The sequence below is a fragment of the Saccoglossus kowalevskii genome, chromosome 1 (assembly GCF_978046115.1).
Source record: "Saccoglossus kowalevskii chromosome 1, keSacKowa6.1, whole genome shotgun sequence".
Lineage (NCBI taxonomy): Eukaryota > Metazoa > Hemichordata > Enteropneusta > Harrimaniidae > Saccoglossus > Saccoglossus kowalevskii.
The window spans coordinates 3,967,349-3,992,272 of NC_140641.1; the positions used below are offsets into that span (position 1 = coordinate 3,967,349).

A 24,924-nucleotide genomic window follows, 5' to 3' on the forward strand; every position below is an offset into this window, starting at 1 on the left:
AGACAAAACATGGTGTCTCTTTGACAGTAGTTGATGAGACAAAACATGGTGTCTCTTTGTCAATAGTTGATGAGACAAAACATGGTGTCTCTTTGACAATAGTTGATGAGACAAAACATGGTGTCTCTTTGACAATAGTTGATGAGACAAAACATGGTGTCTCTTTTACAGTAGTTGATAAGACAAAACATGGTGTCTCTTTTACAGTAGTTGATGAGACAAAACATGGTGTCTCTTTGACAGTAGTTGATGAGACAAAACATGGTGTCTCTTTGACAATAGTTGATGAGACAAAACATGGTGTCTCTTTAACAGTAGTTGATGAGACAAAACATGGTGTCTCTTTGACAACAGTTGATGAGACAAAACATGGTGTCTCTTTGACAATAGTTGATGAGACAAAACATGGTGTCTCTTTGACAACAGTTGATGAGACAAAACATGGTGTCTCTTTGACAGTAGTTGATGAGACAAAACATGGTGTCTCTTTGACAATAGTTGATGAGACAAAACATGGTGTCTCTTTAACAGTAGTTGATGAGACAAAACATGGTGTCTCTTTGACAACAGTTGATGAGACAAAACATGGTGTCTCTTTGACAGTAGTTGATGAGACAAAACATGGTGTCTCTTTGAAAATAGTTAATGAGACAAAACATGGTGTCTCTTTGACAGTAGTTGATGAGACAAAACATGGTGTCTCTTTGACAATAGTTGATGAGACAAAACATGGTGTCTCTTTGACAGTAGTTGATGAGACAAAACATGGTGTCTCTTTGACAATAGTTGATGAGACAAAACATGGTGTCTCTTTGACAATAGCTTATGAAACAAAACATGTTGTCTCTTTGACAATAGCTTATGAAACAAAACATGTTGTCTCTTTGACAATAGTTGATGAGACAAATCATGGTGTCTCTTTGACAGTAGTTGATTAGACAAAACATGGTGTCTCTTTGACATTAGTTGATGAGACAAAACATGGTGTCTCTTTGACAATAGTTGATGTGACAAAACATGGTGTCTCTTTGACAGTAGTTGATGAGACAAAACATGGTGTCTCTTTGACAATAGTTGATGAGACAAAACATGGTGTCTCTTTGACAGTAGTTGAGGAGACAAAACATGGTGTCTCTTTGACAGTAGTTGATGAGACAAAACATGGTGTCTCTTTGACAGTAGTTGATGAGACAAAACATGGTGTCTCTTTGACAGTAGTTGATGAGACAAAACATGGTGTCTCTTTGACAATAGTTGATGAGACAAAACATGGTGTCTCTTTGACAATAGTTGATGAGACAAAACATGGTGTCTCTTTGACAGTAGTTGATGAGACAAAACATGGTGTCTCTTTGACAGTAGTTGAGGAGACAAAACATGGTGTCTCTTTGACAATAGTTGATGAGACAAAACATGGTGTCTCTTTGACAATAGTTGATGAGACAAAACATGTTGTCTCTTTGACAATAGTTGATGAGACAAAACATGGTGTCTCTTTGACAGTAGTTGATGAGACAAAACATGGTGTCTCTTTGACAGTAGTTGATGAGACAAAACATGGTGTCTCTTTGACAGTAGTTGATGAGACAAAACATGGTGTCTCTTTGACAGTAGTTGAGGAGACAAAACATGGTGTCTCTTTGACAATAGTTGATGAGACAAAACATGTTGTCTCTTTGACAGTAGTTGATGAGACAAAACATGGTGTCTCTTTGACAGTAGTTGATGAGACAAAACATGGTGTCTCTTTGACAATAGTTGATGAGACAAAACATGGTGTCTCTTTGACAATAGTTGATGAGACAAAACATGGTGTCTCTTTGACAGTAGTTGATGAGACAAAACATGGTGTCTCTTTGACAGTAGTTGATGAGACAAAACATGGTGTCTCTTTGACAATATTTGATGAGACGAAACATGGTGTCTCTTTGTCAATAGTTGATGAGACAAATCATGGTGTCTCTTTGGCAATAGTTGATGAGACAAAACATGGTGTCTCTTTGACAGTAGTTGAGGAGACAAAACATGGTGTCTCTTTGACAGTAGTTGATGAGACAAAACATGGTGTCTCTTTGACAATAGTTGATGAGACAAAACATGGTGTCTCTTTGACAGTAGTTGATGAGACAAAACATGGTGTCTCTTTGACAGTAGTTGATGAGACAAAACATGGTGTCTCTTTGACAGTAGTTGATGAGACAAAACATGGTGTCTCTTTGACAGTAGTTGATGAGACAAAACATGGTGTCTCTTTGACAATAGTTGATGAGACAAAACATGGTGTCTCTTTGACAATAGTTGATGAGACAAAACATGGTGTCTCTTTGACAATAGTTGATGAGACAAAACATGGTGTCTCTTTGACAGTAGTTGATGAGCCAAAACATGGTGTCTCTTTGTCAATAGTTGATGAGACAAATCATGGTGTCTCTTTGACAATAGTTGATGAGACAAAACATGGTGTCTCTTTGACAATAGTTGATGAGACAAAACATGGTGTCTCTTTGACAATAGTTGATGAGACAAAACATGGTGCCTCTTTGACAATAGTTGATGAGACAAAACATGGTGTCTCTTTGACAACAGTTGATGAGACAAAACATGGTGTCTCTTTGACAATAGTTGATGAGACAAAACATGGTGTCTCTTTGACAGTAGTTGATGAGACAAAACATGGTGTCTCTTTGACAGTAGTTGATGAGACAAAACATGGTGTCTCTTTGACAATAGTTGATGAGACAAAACATGGTGTCTCTTTGACAATAGTTGATGAGACAAAACATGGTGTCTCTTTGACAGTAGTTGATGAGACAAAACATGGTGTCTCTTTGACAGTAGTTGATGAGACAAAACATGGTGTCTCTTTGACAGTAGTTGATGAGACAAAACATGGTGTCTCTTTAACAATATTTGATGAGACGAAACATGGTGTCTCTTTGTCAATAGTTGATGAGACAAATCATGGTGTCTCTTTGACAATAGTTGATGAGACAAAACATGGTGTCTCTTTGACAGTAGTTGAGGAGACAAAACATGGTGTCTCTTTGACAGTAGTTGATGAGACAAAACATGGTGTCTCTTTGACAGTAGTTGATGAGACAAAACATGGTGTCTCTTTGACAGTAGTTGATGAGACAAAACATGGTGTCTCTTTGACGGTAGTTGATGAGACAAAACATGGTGTCTCTTTGACAATAGTTGATGAGACAAAACATGGTGTCTCTTTGACAATAGTTGATGAGACAAAACATGGTGTCTCTTTGACAATAGTTGATGAGACAAAACATGGTGTCTCTTTGACAGTAGTTGATGAGACAAAACATGGTGTCTCTTTGTCAATAGTTGATGAGACAAAACATGGTGTCTCTTTGACAATAGTTGATGAGACAAAACATGGTGTCTCTTTGACAATAGTCGATGAGACAAAACATGGTGTCTCTTTTACAGTAGTTGATGAGACAAAACATGGTGTCTCTTTTACAGTAGTTGATGAGACAAAACATGGTGTCTCTTTGACAGTAGTTGATGAGACAAAACATGGTGTCTCTTTGACAATAGTTGATGAGACAAAACATGGTGTCTCTTTAACAGTAGTTGATGAGACAAAACATGGTGTCTCTTTGACAACAGTTGATGAGACAAAACATGGTGTCTCTTTGACAATAGTTGATGAGACAAAACATGGTGTCTCTTTGACAACAGTTGATGAGACAAAACATGGTGTCTCTTTGACAGTAGTTGATGAGACAAAACATGGTGTCTCTTTGACAATAGTTGATGAGACAAAACATGGTGTCTCTTTAACAGTAGTTGATGAGACAAAACATGGTGTCTCTTTGACAACAGTTGATGAGACAAAACATGGTGTCTCTTTGACAATAGTTGATGAGACAAAACATGGTGTCTCTTTGACAGTAGTTGATGAGACAAAACATGGTGTTTCTTTGACAATAGTTGATGAGACAAAACATGGTGTCTCTTTGACAGTAGTTGATGAGACAAAACATGGTGTCTCTTTGACAATAGTTAATGAGACAAAACATGGTGTCTCTTTGACAGTAGTTGATGAGACAAAACATGGTGTCTCTTTGACAATAGTTGATGAGACAAAACATGGTGTCTCTTTGACAGTAGTTGATGAGACAAAACATGGTGTCTCTTTGACAATAGTTGATGAGACAAAACATGGTGTCTCTTTGACAATAGTTGATGAGACAAAACATGGTGTCTCTTTGACAATAGCTTATGAAACAAAACATGTTGTCTCTTTGACAATAGCTTATGAAACAAAACATGTTGTCTCTTTGACAATAGTTGATGAGACAAATCATGGTGTCTCTTTGACAGTAGTTGATTAGACAAAACATGGTGTCTCTTTGACATTAGTTGATGAGACAAAACATGGTGTCTCTTTGACAATAGTTGATGTGACAAAACATGGTGTCTCTTTGACAGTAGTTGATGAGACAAAACATGGTGTCTCTTTGTCAATAGTTGATGAGACAAAACATGGTGTCTCTTTGACAATAGTTGATGAGACAAAACATGGTGTCTCTTTGACAATAGTTGATGAGACAAAACATGGTGTCTCTTTTACAGTAGTTGATGAGACAAAACATGGTGTCTCTTTTACAGTAGTTGATGAGACAAAACATGGTGTCTCTTTGACAGTAGTTGATGAGACAAAACATGGTGTCTCTTTGACAATAGTTGATGAGACAAAACATGGTGTCTCTTTAACAGTAGTTGATGAGACAAAACATGGTGTCTCTTTGACAACAGTTGATGAGACAAAACATGGTGTCTCTTTGACAATAGTTGATGAGACAAAACATGGTGTCTCTTTGACAACAGTTGATGAGACAAAACATGGTGTCTCTTTGACAGTAGTTGATGAGACAAAACATGGTGTCTCTTTGACAATAGTTGATGAGACAAAACATGGTGTCTCTTTAACAGTAGTTGATGAGACAAAACATGGTGTCTCTTTGACAACAGTTGATGAGACAAAACATGGTGTCTCTTTGACAATAGTTGATGAGACAAAACATGGTGTCTCTTTGACAGTAGTTGATGAGACAAAACATGGTGTCTCTTTGACAATAGTTGATGAGACAAAACATGGTGTCTCTTTGACAGTAGTTGATGAGACAAAACATGGTGTCTCTTTGACAATAGTTAATGAGACAAAACATGGTGTCTCTTTGACAGTAGTTGATGAGACAAAACATGGTGTCTCTTTGACAGTAGTTGATGAGACAAAACATGGTGTCTCTTTGACAATAGTTGATGAGACAAAACATGGTGTCTCTTTGACAATAGTTGATGAGACAAAACATGGTGTCTCTTTGACAGTAGTTGATGAGACAAAACATGGTGTCTCTTTGACAGTAGTTGAGGAGACAAAACATGGTGTCTCTTTGACAATAGTTGATGAGACAAAACATGGTGTCTCTTTGACAATAGTTGATGAGACAAAACATGGTGTCTCTTTGACAATAGTTGATGAGACAAAACATGGTGTCTCTTTGACAGTAGTTGATGAGACAAAACATGGTGTCTCTTTGACAGTAGTTGATGAGACAAAACATGGTGTCTCTTTGACAGTAGTTGATGAGACAAAACATGGTGTCTCTTTGACAGTAGTTGAGGAGACAAAACATGGTGTCTCTTTGACAATAGTTGATGAGACAAAACATGGTGTCTCTTTGACAGTAGTTGAGGAGACAAAACATGGTGTCTCTTTGACAGTAGTTGATGAGACAAAACATGGTGTCTCTTTGACAATAGTTGATGAGACAAAACATGGTGTCTCTTTGACAATAGTTGATGAGACAAAACATGGTGTCTCTTTGACAGTAGTTGATGAGACAAAACATGGTGTCTCTTTGACAGTAGTTGATGAGACAAAACATGGTGTCTCTTTGACAGTAGTTGATGAGACAAAACATGGTGTCTCTTTGACAATATTTGATGAGACGAAACATGGTGTCTCTTTGTCAATAGTTGATGAGACAAATCATGGTGTCTCTTTGACAATAGTTGATGAGACAAAACATGGTGTCTCTTTGACAGTAGTTGAGGAGACAAAACATGGTGTCTCTTTGACAGTAGTTGATGAGACAAAACATGGTGTCTCTTTGACAATAGTTGATGAGACAAAACATGGTGTCTCTTTGACAGTAGTTGATGAGACAAAACATGGTGTCTCTTTGACAGTAGTTGATGAGACAAAACATGGTGTCTCTTTGACAGTAGTTGATGAGACAAAACATGGTGTCTCTTTGACAGTAGTTGATGAGACAAAACATGGTGTCTCTTTGACAATAGTTGATGAGACAAAACATGGTGTCTCTTTGACAATAGTTGATGAGACAAAACATGGTGTCTCTTTGACAATAGTTGATGAGACAAAACATGGTGTCTCTTTGACAGTAGTTGATGAGCCAAAACATGGTGTCTCTTTGTCAATAGTTGATGAGACAAATCATGGTGTCTCTTTGACAATAGTTGATGAGACAAAACATGGTGTCTCTTTGACAATAGTTGATGAGACAAAACATGGTGTCTCTTTGACAATAGTTGATGAGACAAAACATGGTGCCTCTTTGACAATAGTTGATGAGACAAAACATGGTGTCTCTTTGACAACAGTTGATGAGACAAAACATGGTGTCTCTTTGACAATAGTTGATGAGACAAAACATGGTGTCTCTTTGACAGTAGTTGATGAGACAAAACATGGTGTCTCTTTGACAGTAGTTGATGAGACAACACATGGTGTCTCTTTGACAATAGCTTATGAAACAAAACATGTTGTCTCTTTGACAATAGCTTATGAAACAAAACATGTTGTCTCTTTGACAATAGTTGATGAGACAAAACATGGTGTCTCTTTGACAATAGCTTATGAGACAAAACATGGTGTCTCTTTGACAATAGTTGATGAGACAAAACATGGTGTCTCTTTGACAGTAGTTGATTAGACAAAACATGGTGTCTTTGACATTAGTTGATGAGACAAAACATGGTGTCTCTTTGACAATAGTTGATGTGACAAAACATGGTGTCTCTTTGACAGTAGTTGATGAGACAAAACATGGTGTCTCTTTGACAATAGTTGATGAGACAAAACATGGTGTCTCTTTGACAGTAGTTGAGGAGACAAAACATGGTGTCTCTTTGACAATAGTTGATGAGACAAAACATGGTGTCTCTTTGACAATAGTTGATGAGACAAAACATGGTGTCTCTTTGACAATAGTTGATGAGACAAAACATGGTGTCTCTTTGACAGTAGTTGATGAGACAAAACATGGTGTCTCTTTGACAGTAGTTGAGGAGACAAAACATGGTGTCTCTTTGACAATAGTTGATGAGACAAAACATGGTGTCTCTTTGACAATAGTTGATGAGACAAAACATGGTGTCTCTTTGACAATAGTTGATGAGACAAAACATGGTGTCTCTTTGACAATAGTTGATGAGACAAAACATGTTGTCTCTTTGACAATAGTTGATGAGACAAAACATGGTGTCTCTTTGACAGTAGTTGATGAGACAAAACATGGTGTCTCTTTGACAGTAGTTGATGAGACAAAACATGGTGTCTCTTTGACAGTAGTTGATGAGACAAAACATGGTGTCTCTTTGACAGTAGTTGAGGAGACAAAACATGGTGTCTCTTTGACAATAGTTGATGAGACAAAACATGGTGTCTCTTTGACAGTAGTTGATGAGACAAAACATGGTGTCTCTTTGACAGTAGTTGATGAGACAAAACATGGTGTCTCTTTGACAATAGTTGATGAGACAAAACATGGTGTCTCTTTGACAGTAGTTGATGAGACAAAACATGGTGTCTCTTTGACAGTAGTTGATGAGACAAAACATGGTGTCTCTTTGACAGTAGTTGATGAGACAAAACATGGTGTCTCTTTGACAATATTTGATGAGACGAAACATGGTGTCTCTTTGTCAATAGTTGATGAGACAAATCATGGTGTCTCTTTGACAATAGTTGATGAGACAAAACATGGTGTCTCTTTGACAGTAGTTGAGGAGACAAAACATGGTGTCTCTTTGACAATAGTTGATGAGACAAAACATGGTGTCTCTTTGACAGTAGTTGATGAGACAAAACATGGTGTCTCTTTGACAGTAGTTGATGAGACAAAACATGGTGTCTCTTTGACAATAGTTGATGAGACAAAACATGGTGTCTCTTTGACAGTAGTTGATGAGACAAAACATGGTGTCTCTTTGACAGTAGTTGATGAGACAAAACATGGTGTCTCTTTGACAGTAGTTGATGAGACAAAACATGGTGTCTCTTTGACAATATTTGATGAGACGAAACATGGTGTCTCTTTGTCAATAGTTGATGAGACAAATCATGGTGTCTCTTTGACAATAGTTGATGAGACAAAACATGGTGTCTCTTTGACAGTAGTTGAGGAGACAAAACATGGTGTCTCTTTGACAGTAGTTGATGAGCCAAAACATGGTGTCTCTTTGTCAATAGTTGATGAGACAAATCATGGTGTCTCTTTGACAATAGTTGATGAGACAAAACATGGTGTCTCTTTGACAATAGTTGATGAGACAAAACATGGTGTCTCTTTGACAATAGTTGATGAGACAAAACATGGTGCCTCTTTGACAATAGTTGATGAGACAAAACATGGTGTCTCTTTGACAACAGTTGATGAGACAAAACATGGTGTCTCTTTGACAATAGTTGATGAGACAAAACATGGTGTCTCTTTGACAGTAGTTGATGAGACAAAACATGGTGTCTCTTTGACAGTAGTTGATGAGACAACACATGGTGTCTCTTTGACAATAGCTTATGAAACAAAACATGTTGTCTCTTTGACAATAGCTTATGAAACAAAACATGTTGTCTCTTTGACAATAGTTGATGAGACAAAACATGGTGTCTCTTTGACAATAGCTTATGAGACAAAACATGGTGTCTCTTTGACAATAGTTGATGAGACAAAACATGGTGTCTCTTTGACAGTAGTTGATTAGACAAAACATGGTGTCTTTGACATTAGTTGATGAGACAAAACATGGTGTCTCTTTGACAATAGTTGATGTGACAAAACATGATGTCTCTTTGACAGTAGTTGATGAGACAAAACATGGTGTCTCTTTGACAATAGTTGATGAGACAAAACATGGTGTCTCTTTGACAGTAGTTGAGGAGACAAAACATGGTGTCTCTTTGACAATAGTTGATGAGACAAAACATGGTGTCTCTTTGACAATAGTTGATGAGACAAAACATGGTGTCTCTTTGACAATAGTTGATGAGACAAAACATGGTGTCTCTTTGACAGTAGTTGATGAGACAAAACATGGTGTCTCTTTGACAGTAGTTGAGGAGACAAAACATGGTGTCTCTTTGACAATAGTTGATGAGACAAAACATGGTGTCTCTTTGACAATAGTTGATGAGACAAAACATGGTGTCTCTTTGACAATAGTTGATGAGACAAAACATGGTGTCTCTTTGACAATAGTTGATGAGACAAAACATGTTGTCTCTATGACAATAGTTGATGAGACAAAACATGGTGTCTCTTTGACAGTAGTTGATGAGACAAAACATGGTGTCTCTTTGACAGTAGTTGATGAGACAAAACATGGTGTCTCTTTGACAGTAGTTGATGAGACAAAACATGGTGTCTCTTTGACAGTAGTTGAGGAGACAAAACATGGTGTCTCTTTGACAATAGTTGATGAGACAAAACATGGTGTCTCTTTGACAGTAGTTGATGAGACAAAACATGGTGTCTCTTTGACAGTAGTTGATGAGACAAAACATGGTGTCTCTTTGACAATAGTTGATGAGACAAAACATGGTGTCTCTTTGACAATAGTTGATGAGACAAAACATGGTGTCTCTTTGACAGTAGTTGATGAGACAAAACATGGTGTCTCTTTGACAGTAGTTGATGAGACAAAACATGGTGTCTCTTTAACAGTAGTTGATGAGACAAAACATGGTGTCTCTTTGACAATATTTGATGAGACGAAACATGGTGTCTCTTTGTCAATAGTTGATGAGACAAATCATGGTGTCTCTTTGACAATAGTTGATGAGACAAAACATGGTGTCTCTTTGACAGTAGTTGAGGAGACAAAACATGGTGTCTCTTTGACAGTAGTTGATGAGACAAAACATAGTGTCTCTTTGACAATAGTTGATGAGACAAAACATGGTGTCTCTTTGACAGTAGTTGATGAGACAAAACATGGTGTCTCTTTGACAGTAGTTGAGGAGACAAAACATGGTGTCTCTTTGACAATAGTTGATGAGACAAAACATGGTGTCTCTTTGACAATAGTTGATGAGACAAAACATGGTGTCTCTTTGACAATAGTTGATGAGACAAAACATGGTGTCTCTTTGACAATAGTTGATGAGACAAAACATGTTGTCTCTTTGACAATAGTTGATGAGACAAAACATGGTGTCTCTTTGACAGTAGTTGATGAGACAAAACATGGTGTCTCTTTGACAGTAGTTGATGAGACAAAACATGGTGTCTCTTTGACAGTAGTTGATGAGACAAAACATGGTGTCTCTTTGACAGTAGTTGAGGAGACAAAACATGGTGTCTCTTTGACAATAGTTGATGAGACAAAACATGGTGTCTCTTTGACAGTAGTTGATGAGACAAAACATGGTGTCTCTTTGACAGTAGTTGATGAGACAAAACATGGTGTCTCTTTGACAATAGTTGATGAGACAAAACATGGTGTCTCTTTGACAATAGTTGATGAGACAAAACATGGTGTCTCTTTGACAGTAGTTGATGAGACAAAACATGGTGTCTCTTTGACAGTAGTTGATGAGACAAAACATGGTGTCTCTTTGACAGTAGTTGATGAGACAAAACATGGTGTCTCTTTGACAATATTTGATGAGACGAAACATGGTGTCTCTTTGTCAATAGTTGATGAGACAAATCATGGTGTCTCTTTGACAATAGTTGATGAGACAAAACATGGTGTCTCTTTGACAGTAGTTGAGGAGACAAAACATGGTGTCTCTTTGACAGTAGTTGATGAGACAAAACATAGTGTCTCTTTGACAATAGTTGATGAGACAAAACATGGTGTCTCTTTGACAGTAGTTGATGAGACAAAACATGGTGTCTCTTTGACAGTAGTTGATGAGACAAAACATGGTGTCTCTTTGACAGTAGTTGATGAGACAAAACATGGTGTCTCTTTGACAGTAGTTGATGAGACAAAACATGGTGTCTCTTTAACAATAGTTGATGAGACAAAACATGGTGTCTGTTTGACAATAGTTGATGAGACAAAACATGGTGTCTCTTTGACAATAGTTGATGAGACAAAACATGGTGTCTCTTTGACAGTAGTTGATGAGCCAAAACATGGTGTCTCTTTGTCAATAGTTGATGAGACAAATCATGGTGTCTCTTTGACAATAGTTGATGAGACAAAACATGGTGTCTCTTTGACAATAGTTGATGAGACAAAACATGGTGTCTCTTTGACAATAGTTGATGAGACAAAACATGGTGCCTCTTTGACACTAGTTGATGAGACAAAACATGGTGTCTCTTTGACAACAGTTGATGAGACAAAACATGGTGTCTCTTTGACAATAGTTGATGAGACAAAACATGGTGTCTCTTTGACAGTAGTTGATGAGACAAAACATGGTGTCTCTTTGACAGTAGTTGATGAGACAAAACATGGTGTCTCTTTGACAATAGTTGATGAGACAAAACATGGTGTCTCTTTGACAATAGTTGATGAGACAAAACATGGTGTCTCTTTGACAGTAGTTGATGAGACAAAACATGGTGTCTCTTTGACAGTAGTTGATGAGACAAAACATGGTGTCTCTTTGACAGTAGTTGATGAGACAAAACATGGTGTCTCTTTAACAATATTTGATGAGACGAAACATGGTGTCTCTTTGTCAATAGTTGATGAGACAAATCATGGTGTCTCTTTGACAATAGTTGATGAGACAAAACATGGTGTCTCTTTGACAGTAGTTGAGGAGACAAAACATGGTGTCTCTTTGACAGTAGTTGATGAGACAAAACATGGTGTCTCTTTGACAGTAGTTGATGAGACAAAACATGGTGTCTCTTTGACAGTAGTTGATGAGACAAAACATGGTGTCTCTTTGACGGTAGTTGATGAGACAAAACATGGTGTCTCTTTGACAATAGTTGATGAGACAAAACATGGTGTCTCTTTGACAATAGTTGATGAGACAAAACATGGTGTCTCTTTGACAATAGTTGATGAGACAAAACATGGTGTCTCTTTGACAGTAGTTGATGAGACAAAACATGGTGTCTCTTTGTCAATAGTTGATGAGACAAAACATGGTGTCTCTTTGACAATAGTTGATGAGACAAAACATGGTGTCTCTTTGACAATAGTTGATGAGACAAAACATGGTGTCTCTTTTACAGTAGTTGATGAGACAAAACATGGTGTCTCTTTTACAGTAGTTGATGAGACAAAACATGGTGTCTCTTTGACAGTAGTTGATGAGACAAAACATGGTGTCTCTTTGACAATAGTTGATGAGACAAAACATGGTGTCTCTTTAACAGTAGTTGATGAGACAAAACATGGTGTCTCTTTGACAACAGTTGATGAGACAAAACATGGTGTCTCTTTGACAATAGTTGATGAGACAAAACATGGTGTCTCTTTGACAACAGTTGATGAGACAAAACATGGTGTCTCTTTGACAGTAGTTGATGAGACAAAACATGGTGTCTCTTTGACAATAGTTGATGAGACAAAACATGGTGTCTCTTTAACAGTAGTTGATGAGACAAAACATGGTGTCTCTTTGACAACAGTTGATGAGACAAAACATGGTGTCTCTTTGACAATAGTTGATGAGACAAAACATGGTGTCTCTTTGACAGTAGTTGATGAGACAAAACATGGTGTCTCTTTGACAATAGTTGATGAGACAAAACATGGTGTCTCTTTGACAGTAGTTGATGAGACAAAACATGGTGTCTCTTTGACAATAGTTAATGAGACAAAACATGGTGTCTCTTTGACAGTAGTTGATGAGACAAAACATGGTGTCTCTTTGACAATAGTTGATGAGACAAAACATGGTGTCTCTTTGACAGTAGTTGATGAGACAAAACATGGTGTCTCTTTGACAATAGTTGATGAGACAAAACATGGTGTCTCTTTGACAATAGTTGATGAGACAAAACATGGTGTCTCTTTGACAATAGCTTATGAAACAAAACATGTTGTCTCTTTGACAATAGCTTATGAAACAAAACATGTTGTCTCTTTGACAATAGTTGATGAGACAAATCATGGTGTCTCTTTGACAGTAGTTGATTAGACAAAACATGGTGTCTCTTTGACATTAGTTGATGAGACAAAACATGGTGTCTCTTTGACAATAGTTGATGTGACAAAACATGGTGTCTCTTTGACAGTAGTTGATGAGACAAAACATGGTGTCTCTTTGTCAATAGTTGATGAGACAAAACATGGTGTCTCTTTGACAATAGTTGATGAGACAAAACATGGTGTCTCTTTGACAATAGTTGATGAGACAAAACATGGTGTCTCTTTTACAGTAGTTGATGAGACAAAACATGGTGTCTCTTTTACAGTAGTTGATGAGACAAAACATGGTGTCTCTTTGACAGTAGTTGATGAGACAAAACATGGTGTCTCTTTGACAATAGTTGATGAGACAAAACATGGTGTCTCTTTAACAGTAGTTGATGAGACAAAACATGGTGTCTCTTTGACAACAGTTGATGAGACAAAACATGGTGTCTCTTTGACAATAGTTGATGAGACAAAACATGGTGTCTCTTTGACAACAGTTGATGAGACAAAACATGGTGTCTCTTTGACAGTAGTTGATGAGACAAAACATGGTGTCTCTTTGACAATAGTTGATGAGACAAAACATGGTGTCTCTTTAACAGTAGTTGATGAGACAAAACATGGTGTCTCTTTGACAACAGTTGATGAGACAAAACATGGTGTCTCTTTGACAATAGTTGATGAGACAAAACATGGTGTCTCTTTGACAGTAGTTGATGAGACAAAACATGGTGTCTCTTTGACAATAGTTGATGAGACAAAACATGGTGTCTCTTTGACAGTAGTTGATGAGACAAAACATGGTGTCTCTTTGACAATAGTTAATGAGACAAAACATGGTGTCTCTTTGACAGTAGTTGATGAGACAAAACATGGTGTCTCTTTGACAGTAGTTGATGAGACAAAACATGGTGTCTCTTTGACAATAGTTGATGAGACAAAACATGGTGTCTCTTTGACAATAGTTGATGAGACAAAACATGGTGTCTCTTTGACAGTAGTTGATGAGACAAAACATGGTGTCTCTTTGACAGTAGTTGAGGAGACAAAACATGGTGTCTCTTTGACAATAGTTGATGAGACAAAACATGGTGTCTCTTTGACAATAGTTGATGAGACAAAACATGGTGTCTCTTTGACAATAGTTGATGAGACAAAACATGGTGTCTCTTTGACAGTAGTTGATGAGACAAAACATGGTGTCTCTTTGACAGTAGTTGATGAGACAAAACATGGTGTCTCTTTGACAGTAGTTGATGAGACAAAACATGGTGTCTCTTTGACAGTAGTTGAGGAGACAAAACATGGTGTCTCTTTGACAATAGTTGATGAGACAAAACATGGTGTCTCTTTGACAGTAGTTGAGGAGACAAAACATGGTGTCTCTTTGACAGTAGTTGATGAGACAAAACATGGTGTCTCTTTGACAATAGTTGATGAGACAAAACATGGTGTCTCTTTGACAATAGTTGATGAGACAAAACATGGTGTCTCTTTGACAGTAGTTGATGAGACAAAACATGGTGTCTCTTTGACAGTAGTTGATGAGACAAAACATGGTGTCTCTTTGACAGTAGTTGATGAGACAAAACATGGTGTCTCTTTGACAATATTTGATGAGACGAAACATGGTGTCTCTTTGTCAATAGTTGATGAGACAAATCATGGTGTCTCTTTGACAATAGTTGATGAGACAAAACATGGTGTCTCTTTGACAGTAGTTGAGGAGACAAAACATGGTGTCTCTTTGACAGTAGTTGATGAGACAAAACATGGTGTCTCTTTGACAATAGTTGATGAGACAAAACATGGTGTCTCTTTGACAGTAGTTGATGAGACAAAACATGGTGTCTCTTTGACAGTAGTTGATGAGACAAAACATGGTGTCTCTTTGACAGTAGTTGATGAGACAAAACATGGTGTCTCTTTGACAGTAGTTGATGAGACAAAACATGGTGTCTCTTTGACAATAGATGATGAGACAAAACATGGTGTCTCTTTGACAATAGTTGATGAGACAAAACATGGTGTCTCTTTGACAATAGTTGATGAGACAAAACATGGTGTCTCTTTGACAGTAGTTGATGAGCCAAAACATGGTGTCTCTTTGTCAATAGTTGATGAGACAAATCATGGTGTCTCTTTGACAATAGTTGATGAGACAAAACATGGTGTCTCTTTGACAATAGTTGATGAGACAAAACATGGTGTCTCTTTGACAATAGTTGATGAGACAAAACATGGTGCCTCTTTGACAATAGTTGATGAGACAAAACATGGTGTCTCTTTGACAACAGTTGATGAGACAAAACATGGTGTCTCTTTGACAATAGTTGATGAGACAAAACATGGTGTCTCTTTGACAGTAGTTGATGAGACAAAACATGGTGTCTCTTTGACAGTAGTTGATGAGACAACACATGGTGTCTCTTTGACAATAGCTTATGAAACAAAACATGTTGTCTCTTTGACAATAGCTTATGAAACAAAACATGTTGTCTCTTTGACAATAGTTGATGAGACAAAACATGGTGTCTCTTTGACAATAGCTTATGAGACAAAACATGGTGTCTCTTTGACAATAGTTGATGAGACAAAACATGGTGTCTCTTTGACAGTAGTTGATTAGACAAAACATGGTGTCTTTGACATTAGTTGATGAGACAAAACATGGTGTCTCTTTGACAATAGTTGATGTGACAAAACATGGTGTCTCTTTGACAGTAGTTGATGAGACAAAACATGGTGTCTCTTTGACAATAGTTGATGAGACAAAACATGGTGTCTCTTTGACAGTAGTTGAGGAGACAAAACATGGTGTCTCTTTGACAATAGTTGATGAGACAAAACATGGTGTCTCTTTGACAATAGTTGATGAGACAAAACATGGTGTCTCTTTGACAATAGTTGATGAGACAAAACATGGTGTCTCTTTGACAGTAGTTGATGAGACAAAACATGGTGTCTCTTTGACAGTAGTTGAGGAGACAAAACATGGTGTCTCTTTGACAATAGTTGATGAGACAAAACATGGTGTCTCTTTGACAATAGTTGATGAGACAAAACATGGTGTCTCTTTGACAATAGTTGATGAGACAAAACATGGTGTCTCTTTGACAGTAGTTGATGAGACAAAACATGGTGTCTCTTTGACAGTAGTTGATGAGACAAAACATGGTGTCTCTTTGACAGTAGTTGATGAGACAAAACATGGCGTCTCTTTGACAATAGTTGATGAGACAAAACATGGTGTCTCTTCGACAGTAGTTGAGGAGACAAAACATGGTGTCTCTTTGACAATAGTTGATGAGACAAAACATGGTGTCTCTTTGACAATTGTTGATGAGACAAAACATGGTGTCTCTTTAACAGTAGTTGATGAGACAAAACATGGTGTCTCTTTGACAACAGTTGATGAGACAAAACATGGTGTCTCTTTGACAATAGTTGATGAGACAAAACATGGTGTCTCTTTGACAATAGTTGATGAGACAAAACATGGTGTCTCTTTGACAGTAGTTGATGAGACAAAACATGGTGTCTCTTTGACAATAGTTGATGAGACAAAACATGGTGTCTCTTTGACAGTAGTTGATGAGACAAAACATGGTGTCTCTTTGACAATAGTTGATGAGACAAAACATGGTGTCTCTTTGACAATAGCTTATGAAACAAAACATGTTGTCTCTTTGACAATAGCTTATGAAACAAAACATGTTGTCTCTTTGACAATAGTTGATGAGACAAATCATGGTGTCTCTTTGACAGTAGTTGATTAGACAAAACATGGTGTTTCTTTGACATTAGTTGATGAGACAAAACATGGTGTATTTTTGACAATAGTTGATGTGACAAAACATGGTGTCTCTTTGACAGTAGTTGATGAGACAAAACATGGTGTCTCTTTGACAATAGTTGATGAGACAAAACATGGTGTCTCTTTGACAGTAGTTGAGGAGACAAAACATGGTGTCTCTTTGACAGTAGTTGATGAGACAAAACATGGTCTCTCTTTGACAGTAGTTGATGAGACAAAACATGGTGTCTCTTTGACAGTAGTTGATGAGACAAAACATGGTGTCTCTTTGACAATAGTTGATGAGACAAAACATGGTGTCTCTTTGACAATAGTTGATGAGACAAAACATGGTGTCTCTTTGACAATAGTTGATGAGACAAAACATGGTGTCTCTTTGACAATAGTTGATGAGACAAAACATGGTGTCTCTTTGACAGTAGTTGATTAGACAAAACATGGTGTCTTTGACATTAGTTGATGAGACAAAACATGGTGTCTCTTTGACAATAGTTGATGTGACAAAACATGGTGTCTCTTTGACAGTAGTTGATGAGACAAAACATGGTGTCTCTTTGACAATAGTTGATGAGACAAAACATGGTGTCTCTTTGACAGTAGTTGAGGAGACAAAACATGGTGTCTCTTTGACAATAGTTGATGAGACAAAACATGGTGTCTCTTTGACAATAGTTGATGAGACAAAACATGGTGTCTCTTTGACAATAGTTGATGAGACAAAACATGGTGTCTCTTTGACAGTAGTTGATGAGACAAAACATGGTGTCTCTTTGACAGTAGTTGAGGAGACAAAACATGGTGTCTCTTTGACAATAGTTGATGAGACAAAACATGGTGTCTCTTTGACAATAGTTGATGAGACAAAACATGGTGTCTCTTTGACAATAGTTGATGAGACAAAACATGGTGTCTCTTTGACAGTAGTTGATGAGACAAAACATGGTGTCTCTTTGACAGTAGTTGATGAGACAAAACATGGTGTCTCTTTGACAGTAGTTGATGAGACAAAACATGGCGTCTCTTTGACAATAGTTGATGAGACAAAACATGGTGTCTCTTCGACAGTAGTTGAGGAGACAAAACATGGTGTCTCTTTGACAATAGTTGATGAGACAAAACATGGTGTCTCTTTGACAATTGTTGATGAGACAAAACATGGTGTCTCTTTAACAGTAGTTGATGAGACAAAACATGGTGTCTCTTTGACAACAGTTGATGAGACAAAACATGGTGTCTCTTTGACAATAGTTGATGAGACAAAACATGGTGTCTCTTTGACAATAGTTGATGAGACAAAACATGGTGTCTCTTTGACAGTAGTTGATGAGACAAAACATGGTGTCTCTTTGACAATAGTTGATGAGACAAAACATGGTGTCTCTTTGACAGTAGTTGATGAGACAAAACATGGTGTCTCTTTGACAATAGTTGATGAGACAAAACATGGTGTCTCTTTGACAATAGCTTATGAAACAAAACATGTTGTCTCTTTGACAATAGCTTATGAAACAAAACATGTTGTCTCTTTGACAATAGTTGATGAGACAAATCATGGTGTCTCTTTGACAGTAGTTGATTAGACAAAACATGGTGTCTCTTTGACATTAGTTGATGAGACAAAACATGGTGTCTCTTTGACAATAGTTGATGTGACAAAACATGGTGTCTCTTTGACAGTAGTTAATGAGACAAAACATGGTGTCTCTTTGACAATAGTTGATGAGACAAAACATGGTGTCTCTTTGACAGTAGTTGAGGAGACAAAACATGGTGTCTCTTTGACAGTAGTTGATGAGACAAAACATGGTGTCTCTTTGACAGTAGTTGATGAGACAAAACATGGTGTCTCTTTGACAATAGTTGATGAGACAAAACATGGTGTCTCTTTGACAATAGTTGATGAGACAAAACATGGTGTCTCTTTGACAGTAGTTGATGAGACAAAACATGGTGTCTCTTTGACAGTAGTTGAGGAGACAAAACATGGTGTCTCTTTGACAATAGTTGATGAGACAAAACATGGTGTCTCTTTGACAATAGTTGATGAGACAAAACATGGTGTCTCTTTGACAATAGTTGATGAGACAAAACATGGTGTCTCTTTGACAGTAGTTGATGAGACAAAACATGGTGTCTCTTTGACAGTAGTTGATGAGACAAAACATGGTGTCTCTTTGACAGTAGTTGATGAGACAAAACATGGTGTCTCTTTGACAGTAGTTGAGGAGACAAAACATGGTGTCTCTTTGACAATAGTTGATGAGACAAAACATGGTGTCTCTTTGACAGTAGTTGATGAGACAAAACATGGTGTCTCTTTGACAATAGTTGATGAGACAAAACATGGTGTCTCTTTGACAATAGTTGATGAGACAAAACATGGTGTCTCTTTGACAGTAGTTGATGAGACAAAACATGGTGTCTCTTTGACAGTAGTTGATGAGACAAAACATGGTGTCTCTTTGACAGTAGTTGATGAGACAAAACATGGTGTCTCTTTGACAATATTTGATGAGACGAAACATGGTGTCTCTTTGTCAATAGTTGATGAGACAAATCATGGTGTCTCTTTGACAATAGTTGATGAGACAAAACATGGTGTCTCTTTGACAGTAGTTGAGGAGACAAAACATGGTGTCTCTTTGACAGTAGTTGATGAGACAAAACATGGTGTCTCTTTGACAATAGTTGATGAGACAAAACATGGTGTCTCTTTGACAGTAGTTGATGAGACAAAACATGGTGTCTCTTTGACAGTAGTTGATGAGACAAAACATGGTGTCTCTTTGACAGTAGTTGATGAGACAAAACATGGTGTCTCTTTGACAGTAGTTGATGAGACAAAACATGGTGTCTCTTTGACAATAGTTGATGAGACAAAACATGGTGTCTCTTTGACAATAGTTGATGAGACAAAACATGGTGTCTCTTTGACAATAGTTGATGAGACAAAACATGGTGTCTCTTTGACAGTAGTTGATGAGCCAAAACATGGTGTCTCTTTGTCAATAGTTGATGAGACAAATCATGGTGTCTCTTTGACAATAGTTGATGAGACAAAACATGGTGTCTCTTTGACAATAGTTGATGAGACAAAACATGGTGTCTCTTTGACAATAGTTGATGAGACAAAACATGGTGCCTCTTTGACAATAGTTGATGAGACAAAACATGGTGTCTCTTTGACAACAGTTGATGAGACAAAACATGGTGTCTCTTTGACAGTAGTTGATGAGACAAAACATGGTGTCTCTTTGACAATAGTTGATGAGACAAAACATGGTGTCTCTTTGACAATAGCTTATGAAACAAAACATGTTGTCTCTTTGACAATAGCTTATGAAACAAAACATGTTGTCTCTTTGACAATAGTTGATGAGACAAAACATGGTGTCTCTTTGACAATAGCTGATGAGACAAAACATGGTGTCTCTTTGACAATAGTTGATGAGACAAAACATGGTGTCTCTTTGACAGTAGTTGATTAGACAAAACATGGTGTCTTTGACATTAGTTGATGAGACAAAACATGGTGTCTCTTTGACAATAGTTGATGTGACAAAACATGGTGTCTCTTTGACAGTAGTTGATGAGACAAAACATGGTGTCTCTTTGACAATAGTTGATGAGACAAAACATGGTGTCTCTTTGACAGTAGTTGAGGAGACAAAACATGGTGTCTCTTTGACAATAGTTGATGAGACAAACATGGTGTCTCTTTGACAATAGTTGATGAGACAAAACATGGTGTCTCTTTGACAATAGTTGATGAGACAAAACATGGTGTCTCTTTGACAGTAGTTGATGAGACAAAACATGGTGTCTCTTTGACAGTAGTTGAGGAGACAAAACATGGTGTCTCTTTGACAATAGTTGATGAGACAAAACATGGTGTCTCTTTGACAATAGTTGATGAGACAAAACATGGTGTCTCTTTGACAATAGTTGATGAGACAAAACATGGTGTCTCTTTGACAGTAGTTGATGAGACAAAACATGGTGTCTCTTTGACAGTAGTTGATGAGACAAAACATGGTGTCTCTTTGACAGTAGTTGATGAGACAAAACATGGCGTCTCTTTGACAATAGTTGATGAGACAAAACATGGTGTCTCTTCGACAGTAGTTGAGGAGACAAAACATGGTGTCTCTTTGACAATAGTTGATGAGACAAAACATGGTGTCTCTTTGACAATTGTTGATGAGACAAAACATGGTGTCTCTTTAACAGTAGTTGATGAGACAAAACATGGTGTCTCTTTGACAACAGTTGATGAGACAAAACATGGTGTCTCTTTGACAATAGTTGATGAGACAAAACATGGTGTCTCTTTGACAATAGTTGATGAGACAAAACATGGTGTCTCTTTGACAGTAGTTGATGAGACAAAACATGGTGTCTCTTTGACAATAGTTGATGAGACAAAACATGGTGTCTCTTTAACAGTAGTTGATGAGACAAAACATGGTGTCTCTTTGACAACAGTTGATGAGACAAAACATGGTGTCTCTTTGACAATAGTTGATGAGACAAAACATGGTGTCTCTTTGACAATAGTTGATGAGACAAAACATGGTGTCTCTTTGACAACAGTTGATGAGACAAAACAAGCATTGATCTCTCTTTACAGTTTGTAGTGATGACTTAACACATCGCATGAAAGGTAATACTGTTATGAATGAATGGGAACGATATGAAGGTGTTAGACACTGTAGATATGTAGATGAAGTACTTTCAGATGCACCATGGACTATTACACCAGAATTCTTAGAAAAACACAAGGTGAGCATATTGTACAATCTGTCTGAATGTTTTCTTTGTATGTCTTGCATTGCACTGCATGCCTTGTTCTATTCTCACGTCCAACAAATCAATTGGTTAATATTATTTAAGGTATCAATTTTTACTAATCAATGAAGTACAGTAGTTTTTACCCACAGCCTAGTCAGGGGGAGGGGGTTATATTGGTTACCCACATTCATCCCTCCATACGTTCATATGAAGCGCTGTAGCAGATAGAAATTCTCACTATGTTATATTGAAGATATTGCACACTAGATCTGATCAACATATTTAATGGTCATGTAAACTCATTGTTTTATGTTAAACAAAAGTGCTAAGGGAAAAAATGTGATCTCCATCTTCAAAGTTAGGTACTCAAATTTTAGAATTGTGACTCCCTTCCCCAGGGTGGATTACATGGAACCAAGGCATTGTTCTTATACTATAGAATAGAATACTGTATTTATTTACATTCAGAAATACACAAGACTGTTTTCCTGCTTAATATCAAATGGCTCAAAAATTACACTAAAAATGAAACAAAACTCTATATACGATAATAAACTGAAACATTTGTGTGTGCACAAGTAGCTGTTAGATCTATGTTATGGGATGATTATGATTCAAATGATTCTTAGAAGTGGTATGGTATCCATTCAATATGTCAGAAACACTTCATGTATACACCCTGCTATTACCAATAGGTGATTTCCTGCTCTCCAAAAGATAATTTGATTCTGAATTTAGATTTGGCAATATACCATGTAATATCAATTTTTATTTTCATGTCACGTGACCAAGTCTCAACCAATCACAGCATGCGTAACAGCAGTGAGATGTGATAATCAAGTATCAGGTTCTGGATCTATATCTCTGATATGTTTATGTTCCAACTAATTTTACTATAAACAAACACTAAATTTGATAATTAATGGGGACTGTGTCATGCGATATTTGGACATTACAAAATGCTGGAATTTATCGATGTACTTAACTAATTCTAGATGTACCAGGGTACTTTAATATATAACTGAATTGTGGACATGCTAATTTGAGATTTCTTTATTCAGATTGATTTTGTGGCTCATGATGACCTTCCATATAGCTCCACAGACTGTGATGATATTTATAAAGATATTAAAGCAGCTGGTAAATTTGTTCCAACTAAACGAACTGAAGGTATATCAACTTCAGATCTCATAGCACGTATTGTGAAAGACTATGATGTATATGTGAGACGTAATCTAGCCAGAGGTTACACTGCAAAACAACTCAATGTTGGATTTATTCATGTAAGTATAAGTTTTCAAGTTATACAGCCTAAATTGTGGCAAACAGGCATTGACACTTTAATATAAATATTAATTAAAATAAGGTAACCTAAACACCACTTAAACACTGTTGATATCTAACCATTTCAAGTAGTACTGGTACATTTCAGCTATGGGATATCAAGCTTGATTGTCTAACACTCATAACTACAATTGACCTCGCACGGCTCAGATTGCCACTGGTTTTCTGAAAGGAAGAATTTTATTTTTATTTAGTTTTCTTATTTTTAGCTTGTTTAACAAAATTATAATATTGCAATTGAGAGCATGTTTCTGTTTTTGTACATTGCTATTTTTACAGTAAAACTGTTTGTGCTCTCGTCAGTTTGTGTAAGCTCAGTTATAATATGAACATTTACATATTGTTGACTCATAGCTTTGGTTGGAATGGGGGTTAAAATTCATTGAATCTGGTGAGTGATTGTCCGTCGTCGTCGTCCGTGTCAATGTTTTACTTTTTCGACTTCTTCTTGAAAACTACAAGCCTGAATGCTTTGATACTTGGTGTATATGTACCTTGGGTAGACCTCTCTTAGGTTTGTTCATTTCATGTTGATATCTTCAATTCTCTAATTTTGGTGAATATTTTTGTCATTTTTGGTAAAAAGTGATATTTTCGACTTCTTGTTAAAAACCGCAAGTCCAATTGATTTGATACTACATATATAGGTACTACATGTGGACCTCTCTCAGATTTGTTCATTTTGTGATGATATCTTCAATTCTCTAATTTTGATGAATATTTTTGTAATTTTTGGTAGAAAGTGATATTTTCGACTATTGTTAAAAACTGCAAGTCCGATTGCTTTGATACTACATATATAGGTACTACATGTGGACCTCTCTCAGATTTGTTCATTTTGTGATGATATCTTCAATTCTCTAATTTTGGTGAATATTTTTGTAATTTTTGGTAAAAAGTGATATTTTCGACTTCTTGTTAAAAACTGCAAGTCCGATTGCTTTGATACTACATATATAGGTACTACATGTGGACCTCTCTCAGATTTGTTCATTTTGTGATGATATCTTCAATTCTCTAATTTTGGTGAATATTTTTGTAATTTTTGGTAAAAAGTGATATTTTCGACTTCTTGTTAAAAACTGTAAGTCCAATTGCTTTGATACTATTCATATTGTTCATTTTCTAATGATGTCTTCAGTTCTTTAATTGAAATGTGCATTTCTAACAGCGGAGCTATCTCAGCCCATAGGCTGCTTGTATGATATTCATGTCAGAAAAGCTGACTTCCAGTTGCTGACAGTAAAACATATTGTAGCAAGAAAGTTTTATGAAAATATAATTTTAATTAATTTGTGTTTTTATTCTACCATAGTTGTGATAATTACACCATGAGTATTAATTATGGTTTTCTAATATTAATATTTAGGAAAAGAAATTCCTGTTTCAAGACAAATATGACAAAATGAAAGAAAAAGTGAAATCAGTGGAGGAAAAATCCAAACAAATTGGTGTGGAACTTTTACAGAAATGGGATGAAAAATCAAGGGAGCTTATTGGTAACTTCTTGGATCTCTTTGGTAGAGAAGGTACTTTGGTAAGTATCTTATATACTATTTGTCTTAGATATGGTAATAGAACGA

At 36.7% G+C, this 24,924-nt stretch overlaps 1 protein-coding gene across 1 annotated transcript in view; it reads left to right on the forward strand.

Annotated features, from left to right (window-relative positions):
- Positions 1-24,924, forward strand: part of LOC102801135 (choline-phosphate cytidylyltransferase B-like) — a 69,759-nt gene that overhangs the window by 43,638 nt on the left and 1,197 nt on the right. Inside the window, exons 5-7 of the mRNA XM_085498427.1 lie at positions 21,837-21,988; positions 23,059-23,280; positions 24,711-24,878. Coding sequence (XP_085354553.1) covers positions 21,837-21,988; positions 23,059-23,280; positions 24,711-24,878 — 542 coding nt within the window. The remainder of the gene's footprint in view (positions 1-21,836; positions 21,989-23,058; positions 23,281-24,710; positions 24,879-24,924) is intronic.